The 12072-nt window shown below is 43.6% G+C and overlaps 1 protein-coding gene across 4 annotated transcripts in view; it reads right to left on the reverse strand.

Moving 5' to 3' along the window:
- Positions 1 to 1234: 1234 nt before the first annotated feature.
- The window catches only part of LOC142160691 (uncharacterized), a 109238-nt gene continuing 98400 nt past the window's right edge, over positions 1235 to 12072 (reverse strand). For 3 of the 4 annotated variants that reach the window (XM_075215560.1, XM_075215558.1, XM_075215561.1), the window contains 4 exons: positions 9887 to 10012; positions 5566 to 5743; positions 4110 to 4193; positions 1235 to 1477 (listed from right to left, as the gene is read on the reverse strand). In XM_075215560.1, coding sequence (XP_075071661.1) covers positions 1380 to 1477; positions 4110 to 4193; positions 5566 to 5743; positions 9887 to 10012 — 486 coding nt within the window. In that variant the 3' untranslated portion in view covers positions 1235 to 1379. The remainder of the gene's footprint in view (positions 1478 to 4109; positions 4194 to 5565; positions 5744 to 9886; positions 10013 to 12072) is intronic. The other variant, XM_075215559.1, reaches the window with a different exon arrangement.

The raw sequence follows: 12072 nt of genomic DNA on the forward strand, positions 1-12072 counted from the left end.
TTTCCGTTGTTTAAGAATAGTCTCTGAACATGTATTATCTGGGATTTCCTGCACAGACTCTTTAGACGCTTGTCCCTTCAGCCTAAGTAAAGACTGGTCGTTCCATGAATGTGCGAGATGAAGCTTTACAGACCATCTCCCCAGGATTTATCAATAGATGGAATATTGTGAAGTGTTTGTGATGGAGTCTCGTTACTACTTATGTATTACAAAGTACAATGTATTTTATGGACATTCTCCATGAGCTCAGCCACTGTCTATGTAATGGCAGCGTATTTTATAATTGTGACGTTGTGTTTACTCTTCATAGTAAAATCTTCTTATCATATGTGATGCAGTCTAATTTTTGGTTGCATGACACTGTATTTTAGCAATAGACTGTATTTTAGCTACATACATTTGCAGCATCTGTCCACAGACACCTACGTTTATGTATACTACTAATACCAATAATCTATTTAGCCATTAGGAGTCAATGAGCGCCTAACAATTATATTATTGTCTTTACGATAAGGGAGGGATACCCTTAGTTAGTGCGGCTCTTGCAACCATTAGGACAAGAGCGCGAATCCATTTGATCTTACTATCATATGTGGGAAGACCCAAATGGTCCCTCCTAGGCCTTCCTCTGTGGGCCACGGAGACTGGGGAGAACAGATTATTATTCCTGGAAATGATTTGAGAGATTTTTGAGCTGAAATGTCTGTTGTTGTTGTTGGGACCTGGTAACGGCATCATCTGAGTCTCGCACACTTAGATCTTGTGAGCGTATCTGTTGACCAGCTGTGCAGAGAACGCTGCTGAAGGCTTGGCCAATCACGTGACCCTCACACCCCATAGAAGAACGAAGAAAACGAGCGCAGATTCCTTACAGTAATAGGCGGCACTGTACAGAGCCGGATACTGTGGTCAATGCATTGAACTGAAATCTTCCAGCTGTTGTAATAATACAGTGATGCCCTAATCTAGTAGCTGCATCCATGGTTTGGTTCTTGCTGGTCCTCTCTCCTGTTGGTTGTGGTATATGAAGTGGAGAGTGTCTTCGTGTACCTGGATGGCAGTATATAGATGGGGATAAGTTACACCTGGTACATGGTCCTGTCCCCCCGTGGGGAAGTAATAGACATATTAGAAAATCCTCTTCTGGTTTCAGGAGGTGATTACATAACTGTTAAGTGTTGGTGATTTTAGTGTAACCTCTATTTAATTGTTCTCTAGGAACCAGATCAAAATTTGTGTAATCAAAATGTTTTTATTGGAACAAGAAAACATAACGGGACCCAGTGTGCGACCTCTGGTTTCCTGTGTCCTTTCCGTGCTCTGGTAGAATGATGGGATACTTCTAATTGGAGAGCAGTAATCTGGGTGGTGGCACCGGGTCATCGTCCTGTGGTCCTAAGAACGTGGAGTATGTTGTAGAGAAATTGCAGATCACTCTTTTCCTTCAAATATTCTGTCCCTTTGCTGCCTTTATTTTCTGTGAATACAGTATTAGCAGCTACATACTTATAAAGTCCATTTATTTTAGAACTTGATAAATGAAAGGCACGTTGCAAAAGAAAGTAAGACAAACCCCAAAAAGTTTTTTAAGTATATAAATGGCAAAAGGATTAAAAAAGATAATATAGGACCCCTAAGAAGTGAGATGGGTGAATTGATAAATGATACTAAGGAAAAAGCAGAGATATTAAACACGTTCTTTTCTTCAGTATTTGCCAGAGAGGAACAAATGGCAGGAGTAATACATAAAAATGGAAATGAAACCATGGCATTAATTAATACTTGGTTGTCAGAGGAAGAAGTCCAAAGGTGACTGAAGAATATTAAGATAAATAAAGCTCCAGGTCCAGATGGCATACACCCAAGGGTCCTTATGGAGTTAAACTCGGAAATAGCTAGACCCGCTATTCTTAATTTTCAGAGATTCAATCTCATCAGGCTCAGTACCAAGGGATTGGCTAATAGCAGATGTGGTGCCGTTGTTTAAAAAGGGGACGAGATCACAACCAGAGATTATAGACCTGTAAGCCTGACATCAATAGTGGGGAAACTACTGGAAGGTATTTTAAGGGACAGTATTCAGGATTACTTGGTACGCAATAAAATTATTAGTGGGAATCAACATGGATTTGTCAGGGATAGGTCATGTCAAACTAATCTAATTAGTTTCTACGAGGAAGTTAGTGGGAACTTAGACCAGGGCAGGACAGTAGATGTGGTCTACTTAGATTTTGCAAAGGCCTTTGATACAGTGCCACACAAGAGGTTGGTTTACAAAATAAGGGAACTGGGTCTAGGAATCAAAATTTGTATTTGGATCGAAAACTGGTTAGAGAATAGGGACCAGAGAGTTGTGATAAATGGAACATTTTCTAATTGGTCAAAAGTCTTAAGTGGAGTACCTCAAGGTTCCGTGCTGGGGCCACTCCTTTTTAATATATTTATTAATGACCTTGGTGATGGTTTAGAGAGTAAAGTTTCTATTTTTGCAGAGGACACTAAACTCTGTAAGGTAATAAAATCAGAGCAAGATGTAGCTTTTCTACAGAGGGACTTAAATAAACTGGAGGATTGGGTGGCTAAATGGAATATGAGGTTTAACACAGATAAATGTAAGGTTATGCATTCAGGGATCAAAAACAAGAACGCAATCTATAAATTAAATGGATTTAATTTAGGAGAATCTATAATGGAAAAGGATTTGGGAGTGCTCGTAGACAGTAGACTTAGCAATAGTGCTCAATGTCAAGCAGCAGCTGCAACGGCAAACAAAGTATTGGCATGCATAAAAAGGGGCATAGATGCAAGGGAAGACAGTGTAATTTTGCCACTGTATAAATCGTTGGTAAGACCTCATCTTGAATATGCAGTACAGTTCTGGGCACCATTCTATAAAAAAGATAATTTGGAACTAGAAAGGGTTCAGAGAAGGGTGACAAAATTGATAAAGGGTATGGAGTCATTAAGTTATGAGGAAAGGTTAGCCAGTTTAGGCATGTTTACTTTAGAAAAGAGGCGTCTAAGGGGAGATATGATTACTATGTACAAATACATTAGAGGTCAATACAGAGAGCTTTCATGGGAACTTTTTACCCCAAGGACCATACACAGGACACGTGGTCATTCCCTAAGGCTAGAGGAGAGGAAGTTTCACAACCAGCAAAGGAAGGGGTTCTTTACAGTAAGGGCAGTCAAGATATGGAATTCATTGCCAGGGAAGGTTGTGATGGCAGATTCAATAGATATGTTTAAGAAAGGGTTAGACAAAATTTTAGCGGAAAGGTGTATCCAGGGATACGACGTTAATTTAAAATAAAGGATAGTAGTGGATATAGGGTAAAAATTGGATTGCAATATTGGGTCTGGGGGGATTTTCAAAATTGAAACAGATGGGCGGTTGCTTACTCTGGATTCATTTCAAATATAAGTGCAGGATCGCAGGAGATCCAAAATAGGTTGAACTTGATGGACTGGTGTCTTTTTTCAACCTCATCAACTATGTTACTATGTTACTATGTAACCTCAAAAATCTGTTTTTCATAACTGGTAGGATGGCACAATGTTTATATTGAACATTCTTATGCTGGGCGTCGGTACCAGCTGAGAGTACCCAACACCGCTCGTGGGTTCAGATTAAGTGGAAGGTCTCTGATGTGTCAGGTATTGGCTGAGTTCACCTCAGGACGAGACAAAAATAGAAGAAGCAAATTTTATGTTAAATCCAGACAGGGGGAAATACGACGGTGATTGGCCTCTGGGGACCGTGGTGTGCGGCCTGAGTATGAGGAGCTTGGTGGCAGCATAGGGTGATGTGTCTATGGGAATGGAAGCAGCACAGAGATGATCCAAGATTTGGACGGTGGGATCAGGGGCGATAGATTATCATAACTCAGAGACAACAAATCTGAACTGTGAGTGACTGGAAAGGACGGGAGCGACTAGTTGGAGAATGAGCCCCACCACCTCCTCCATCTATATAATTACAGACGCTGCACAGAGCTGGGTCCTAGCCCAGGCCCGATAAACTAGACACATGAAGTGATCTAACAATGGAATATATTTAATTTTGCTGGGTGCAGTCAGTAAGAAAGTGGTGATGTCTTGGATACCTGCATCGTCCTCCTCGTGGTGCTCACGGCCGCTCTTACCGCTCTGTCTGTCTCTCTCCAGCTTATACGCTGCCAATTCTGAAACTGAACATTAAGGAAAATGCAGAGAAGTGGAGGAGACCCCTGGAACTTGGTTTGGGGGCTCGGGGGAGTGAACAGACACCAAACATACAACTCCATCATAAAACACTTTAAAACCGCCCTATTCATGTATGTAAATCATCTTATTTTACTCTTTTCTACAATTTTACATCCAGGACAGTTTTTCTTAATCAGGAAAAATGGAACAAAAAGGGACTTTGAGTCTTGTATACAAATGATTAATATTTAAAAGTAATTGTAAGTACTCGAAGAACTGTATGCTAATGAGGTAAATGGGTGTGGTTTAGAATAGTAGTGTTTCTAGAAGGGACAATAAGAAAAAAAATGTTTGGGTTAATTGTGTTTTGCATAGAAGAATTGTACTATAATATATTGTATTGTGTCTGCTCATACATCAGGCCACGCCCACACTAACATGAGGCCACGCCCTATCACATCCTGCATCTCCCTGGCCTCTACCCCACACACAGGTGATTATATCACATACAATGATCAGACATTTATAAGACTGAGGAGAGAGGGAAGAGAAGATAAACAATGGCAACTGTACTAAATGATCTCTGCATGCCGGCTTACCATCACAGAAACCAGAAAAGTTCTATAACAGGAATATTTTCTACATTTAAGACTTAATATTTATATTACCAGATAAAGGATTAGTCTGTTTAAACCTGCACTACCAGCTAAGTAATAAATAACGGGCTGCGTTACGGTCACTATACCCCAGTCTGTCCCGGGATACGGGCTGCGTTATGGTCACTGTACCCCAGTCTGTCCCGGGATAAGGGCTGTGTTACGGTCACTATACCCCAGTGTGTCCCGGGATACGGGCTGCGCTACAGTGACCGTACCCCAGTCTGTCCCGGGATACAGGCTGCGTTACGGTGACCGTACCCCAGTCTGTCCCGGGATACGGGCTGCGTTACGGTGACCGTACCCCAGTCTGTCCCGGGATACGGGCTGCGTTACGGTCACTGTACCCCAGTCTGTCCCGGGATACGGGCTGCGTTACGGTCACTGTACCCCAGTCTGTCCCGGGATACGGGCTGCGTTACGGTCACTTTACCCCAGTCTGTCCCGGGATACGGGCTGCGTTACGGTCACTATACCCCAGTCTGTCCCGGGATACGGGCTGCGTTACGGTCACTATACCCCAGTCTGTCCCGGGATACGGGCTGCGTTACGGTGACCGTACCCCAGTCTGTCCCGGGATACGGGCTGCGTTACGGTCACTATACCCCAGTCTGTCCCGGGATACGGGCTGCGTTACGGTCACTATACCCCAGTCTGTCCCGGGATACGGGCTGCGTTACGGTGACCGTACCCCAGTCTGTCCCAGGATATGTTAGGATACGTGCTGCTTTGTGGAGAGGGATGAGGCTGCTCGCAGATAGAGCTACAGAGCGCTGGATTAATGACTGAGTCTGCATCTTACTGCTCAGCGGACACAGCTCGTGCAGGGCCTCCGACAGTTCCTCCACAGTCAGATATCCAGGCTGTGTCTTGGTGTGTGTAGACAGCACATCTTCACACTGGTAGAGACAGAGCAGACTGGTCAGTGTCACAGGAGCACTTGGTGGAGTCTGGCTGTATTGTAACCTGTAGTGAGGGGGGGGTGAGCTGAGCGCCCACTGTCTCTTATTCCCCTACACCTGGGCTGATCCGGAACAACCAGTGTGGAGCTACTGCCTCCAACCGCCCTGGATTTAGGGATTCTTGTATCTCAGAGACTTGTTTTTCCAATTTATTTTAATAACTTATTGTTATACTACTTTAATATTTTACCATATTTAAATTTTCCTCTAAGCATCTAGACCGGCGGTTCCCAAACTGTGCGTCGCGGCTCCCAGGGGTGCCGCGGGCCAGCCATAAAAAATCAAACAGAAACACTTACCAATCCGCGCGGCGTCGGGACCCAGCATCCTCCTCTCTTACGCAGCTGTCATATCAGTAACAGCTGCTGCGTGAGAGAGGAGGATGCTGGGTCCCGGCGCCGCGCAGATTAGTAAGTGTTTCTGTTTGGTTTTTTTATAGCCGGCGCACGGCAGAGGGGTCAAAGTGAGAGAGTGCAGAGGAGCGTGACAGGAGGGGATAGAGCAGAGTGACAGCGTGACAGGAGGGGACAGAGCAGAGTGACAGCGTGACAGGAGGGGGACAGAGGAGAGTGACAACGTGACAGGAGGGGACAGAGCAGAGTGACAGCGTGACAGGAGGGGGACAGAGGAGAGGGACAGCGTGACAGGAGGGGGACAGAGGAGAGGGACAGCGTGGCAGAGGAGCTGGGACAGAGGGCAGAGGAGGGGGACAGAGGGCAGAGGAGCTGGGACAGCGTGACAGAGGGCAAAGGAGGGGGACAGCGTGAGAGGGCAGAGGAGGGAGACAGCGTGACAGGAGGGGGACAGAGGAGAGGGACAGCGTAACAGGAGGGGGACAGCATGGCAGAGGAGCTGTGACAGAGGGCAGAGGAGCTGGGGCAGAGGAGCGGGGACAGCGTGACAGGAGGGAGACAGAGGGCAGAGGAGGAGGACAGTGGGCAGAGGAGGACAGTGGGCAGAGGAGGAGGACAGGGTGAGAGGGGCAGTGGAGGGGGGACATCGTGACAGGAGGGAGACAGCGTGACAGAGGGCAGAGGAGGGGGACAGCGTGACAGAGGGCAGAGGAGGGGGGACAGCGTGACAGAGGGCAGAGGAGGGGGGACAGAGGGCAGAGCAGGGGGGACAGCGTGACAGGGGGCAGCGTGACAGAGGGCAGAGGAGGGGGGACAGCGTGACAGGGGGCAGAGGGGGCAGCGTGAGAGAGGGCAGAGTGTCTGGATGCAGAGGGGGCATTTTTGCATACAACTAAATAAGCATTTCTGTCCTGACCTAAATACTTATTACAATTTTTTGACCCAACTACTTCTAAAACAGGACTGCTCGGTAATTATTTTGGAGGGGTGCCTTAAAAAAATTATGGAGACTCTAAGGGTGCCGCGAACTGCAAAAGTTTGGGAACCACTGATCTAGCCTATCCCAGCCATAGTGCTGTACACGGCTCCTCATTCTGCTCTTAACACCTGTATGGTTGTTACTATTGGGCTTTCCTCATGTACATCAATATTTACATTGTTACCTTATAACGGATCAGACGGCGGCTGCTGCTGCATTTCTCGTATTACATTTTGGGGCTTTATGTCGACACTGGGGCAGTTCAACATCATCATTTATTTATATAGCGCCAGCAGATTTCGTAGCGCTTTACAATTGGGAACAAACAGTAATAAAACAATACTGGGTAATACAGACAGAGAGGGAAGAGGACCTGCTCACAGCTTACAGGCTATAGATCAATGGGAATCAGATACATGAGCCTAAATCTATATATTGCACATTGGTTCAGCCAGATTGCAAAGGTAAAAAGTGATTTGTATGCTATGTGATCAGTCACACAGTAATGTTAGACTGGGGTCAGAGGGTTGTTGTCTTGTGTTAGCTGTGTAGAGGGTAGTAATAATGTAACTTAGGGAGATTAAGAGGGTGGTTGAGGAATATTATAAACTTGCCTGAAGAGGTGGGTTTTCAGAGAACATTTGAAGACTAGAGGAAAGTCTTATTGTGCGAGGGAGGGAATTCCACAAAGTGGATGCAGCCCGAAAAATGTCCTGTACCCGGGAATGGGAGGATGTGATGAGAGTGGAAGAGAGACGCAGATTTTGTGCAGAATGGAGGTGTCCAGTTGTGATTCATGATGAAGCCTTGTTTCATGAACACTCTCTGGGCCCCATTGCAGTTAGAAGTGTAATGTAAACTTTCACCTGTCTGCACATTGCAGGCCCTCCCCTTTTAACAAAAAAATATTTTGCCAAGGTGTGAAATTGCACCCATCGTAAACACCAGGGCTTTTGGCATATGATAACGTGGCTCCTTTATTTTCTTACAACATGGCGGTATTTGGAGTTTCTCACCTGATCAAATACTCTGTAATGCTTAGAAAAACAAACAAGAAAACTGTAAAGTGTTTTGTTAATTACAATTAAAAAAAGAAAATAGTAGATTGCACCAATGTTATTTTAGGTGTATCTTAGTGAAGGGGTGAACACTTATGCAATCAGTTGTCTTCAGTAGTCACAGAAATTATTGGGGTTTACCTGTGTATAAAAAGTGTTTCACTGATTTCAAACTAAATACACAGGGAATGCATTCATCGACTCACAGTTGATTAGTGCATTTCTTAACAAGAGTTTCATCATGAAGATTAAAGAAACATGCAAAGCAAATCCTGGAAAAAAGTTATTGAAATCCACCAATCAGGGAAAGGATATAAAACTATATCAAAGACTTCAAACACTACCAAGTCCATCACAAATAAATGGAGAGAATATGGCACAACCGTAACTTGTCCAAAACAGACTGTCTTCCAAAAATTGAGCATGCCTGTGATAAAGATCTTATCATGGAGGCACAGAAACTATCATGGGTACGTCACACATCTTCTACACCTTACGGGAGGATGGAGAAATCTTCCCCATAGGTTGCCAGTGAGAGACCTTCATACCAAGAGGAGTAAGAGTCGAGTCTGAAGAAACCTGGGGGTATATTTACTAAACGGCAGGTTTCAAAGAGTGGAGATGTTGCCTATAGCAACCAATCAGATTCTAGCTTTCATTTACTTCTGTACATTCTACAAAATGACAGCTAGTATCTAATTGGTTGCTATAGGCAACATCCCCACTTTTCCAAACCCGCAGTTTAGTAAATTTACCCCAAAGTCTCTTAGCGGCAAAAAAGCTTGTTCACAGGAGATAGAGGTGAATGATCGGGAGCAACCACTAGTTTCCTTGTCACTTCTAGCCATGTATATAGCTGAGGAACCCACCTTACTGCCCTTTCCGCTAATAATTGCAAATTAAGATATAAAACTTGGGCGCTATTTACCGACAAATTTTTAGGAGAATTTCATTCAGGTCAAAGCACCTTTTTTATTCATTCATTAAAACTATCTTGGGACATAAGAGAATATGTGGGTGGGGCTGGCACAGTCTGTATCCAATTGAAGCATTAGAATAGCAGCACAAAGTATTTCAGATCATCCAAATCCCGCAGCTCCATGTGTTGGTTAATCCAACATGCTGCCCGACACACAAAGTAGGAAATGGGTGGGGGTCCTGTCACTCTGATACAGGAAGCTACAGGGACATGATGTGAGGAGGGGAATGGAGGCAGCAGGAAGTCACAGACTGAGAGTTATATAGTGGAAGGAGCAGGGTCCTCCAGCAGCACAGAGTATATCAGAAGATGAGTGATTTGTTAGTGAGGACAGGGCTGCATGTGACAGGGGCAGTGACATGATGTGAGGAGGGGAATGGAGGCAGCAGAAAGCCACAGACTGAGAGTTATATAGTGGAAGGAGCAGGGTCTCCAGCAGCACAGAGTATATCAGGATATGAGTGATGTGTTAGTGAGGACAGAGCTGCATGTGACAGGGGCAGTGACATGATGTGAGGAGGGGAATGGAGGCAGCAGGAAGTCACAGACTGAGAGTTATATAGTGGAAGGAGCAGTGTCCCCCAGCAGCACAGAGTATATCAGAAGATGAGTGATTTGTTAGTGAGGACAGAGCAGGGATCTTAAGCTCCTGTCACACTGGTGTCAGACGTACCTCTATATGTAACAATGATAACACATCTGCACACTTACCTCTGTGATGAGGGGATCTTGCTGCGTCAGAATCATTTCTAAGATAAACCCCATGACAGCAGGGGGCGACACACATCTTCTGCTGTAAGCTGTGAACTCAAGCACCAGACTGTCCCGTTCTGTTTCCTACAGGAAGAAGATGCACATTAATGCATATAATATGTATAACACACAATAAAATACCAAATACACGTCTGTGCTAAACATTATAATCAGTCATTTCTGACATCACAGTTCACTGATTATAAGGTTATTCTGCATATTAACACTTCTCATATCTCATTGTATTTTCTTGCATGATATATTACTTACAGTTTAACTACCCACAATTCACTCTGTCCTTAAAGTGACAGGCTCTATTACAACACAATATTACTACACAGCTTTAAATCTATTCAGGAAAACTTTCAGAGAGTCATGTAACACTATGTTATAATAATATAACTATAAATGGTGATTACACAAACACATTATTTCCCCCATTTATTCCTACTCCTTTTACAGATACATTTTATTATTGTTTATATCCAAGGTAGTATTTTCGGAAATACTACCTGTGCCACGCGCTAGTCCAGGGAGGCAGCGGGAGATTAGGGAGGTTAATGCGTGGCTAAAAGATTGGTGTAGGAAGGAGGGTTTTGGATTCTTAGAGCACTGGGCTGATTTCTCGGTCAGTTGCCATCTTTATTGTTGTGATGGATTGCACCTGAATGAGGAGGGGGCTGCAGTGCTAGGGGAGAGGATGGTTAGAAGGTTGGAGGAGATTTTAAACTAGGCTCTCTGGGGGAGGGGCAAGCAAGTATTTATGGGATAGACATTGAGAGTAGTAAGGAGGAATTTAACAAGAGTAAAGGGGGTGGAGAGGGGGAAAGGGAAGCATAGCCGATAAGGAGCGGCCCTTTTTAAAGCAGAAAGAAATACCTAAGGCAGGCAATAGACTTAAGTGTATGCTTGCAAATGCAAGAAGCCTGACAGGTAAAATGGGGGAGTTAGAACTAGTAGCAATGAATGAGCAGTATGATATTATAGGTATTACGGAGACCTGGTGGGATGATACACATGACTGGGCAGTCAGCTTGGAAGGCTATTCTCTCTACAGGAGGGATAGGGTAAATAAAAGGGGAGGAGGAGTATGTCTTTATATTAAGCCAGATTTAAAACCAAGTATTCAGGAAGTTATATACGAGAATATTGGTGATAATATAGAGGCAAAAGTTCAGAGAAGTTGCTGATAGGGATATGCTATAAACCGCCAGATATTAGTACGATTGAGGAAGCCCAACTTCTACAGCAAATTGAAAAGGCTACACAACTAGGTCAAATTTTAATTATGGGGGATTTTAATTATCCGGACATTGATTGGAGTACTGAGACCTGCGGTACAGCTAGGGGAAATAGGTTTCTGAGCACGCTAAAAGACCATTACATGTCCCAATTAGTAGAGGAACCAACTAGGAACCGGACTATAGTGGACCTAGTAATAACAAACAATGTAGACGTAATATCAAATATTCAAGTAAAGGAACACTTGGGAAACAGTGATCATAATATGGTCTCATTTGAAATTAGTTTCCAGAAACAACGGTATAAGGGATCAACTAGGACTTTAAACTTTAGAAAGGCAAATTTTAATATGCTAAAGGAGTCTATAAAGAGCATAGACTGGGACAAAGCCTTTGAAGGAAAAAATACGGAAGAAATGTGGGCTGTCTTTAAAATGTTGTTGGAAACATACACGTATAAGTTCATTCCTATGGGAAATAAATGTAAAAGAATTAAGTCTAAACCAATGTGGCTAAATAAAAAGGTAAGGGAAGAAATGCAAAGGAAGAAGCGTGCATTTAAATTGTTTAAGTCTGAAGGGTCAGAGGAGTCCTTCCATCGGTACAAGGAATGTAATAAAACATGCAAAAAGGAAATTAGTTTGGCTAAATTAGAAAATGAAAGGCACGTTGCAAAAGAAAGTAAGACAAACCCCAAAAAGTTTTTTAAGTATATAAATGGCAAAAGGATTAAAAAAGATAATATAGGACCCCTAAGAAGTGAGATGGGTGAATTGATAAATGATACTAAGGAAAAAGCAGAGATATTAAACACGTTCTTTTCTTCAGTATTTACCAGAGAGGAACAAATGGCAGGAGTAATACATAAAAATGGAAATGAAACCATGCCATTAATTAATACTT

The sequence above is a fragment of the Mixophyes fleayi genome, chromosome 6, assembly GCF_038048845.1.
Source record: "Mixophyes fleayi isolate aMixFle1 chromosome 6, aMixFle1.hap1, whole genome shotgun sequence".
Classification (NCBI taxonomy): Eukaryota; Metazoa; Chordata; class Amphibia; order Anura; family Limnodynastidae; genus Mixophyes; species Mixophyes fleayi.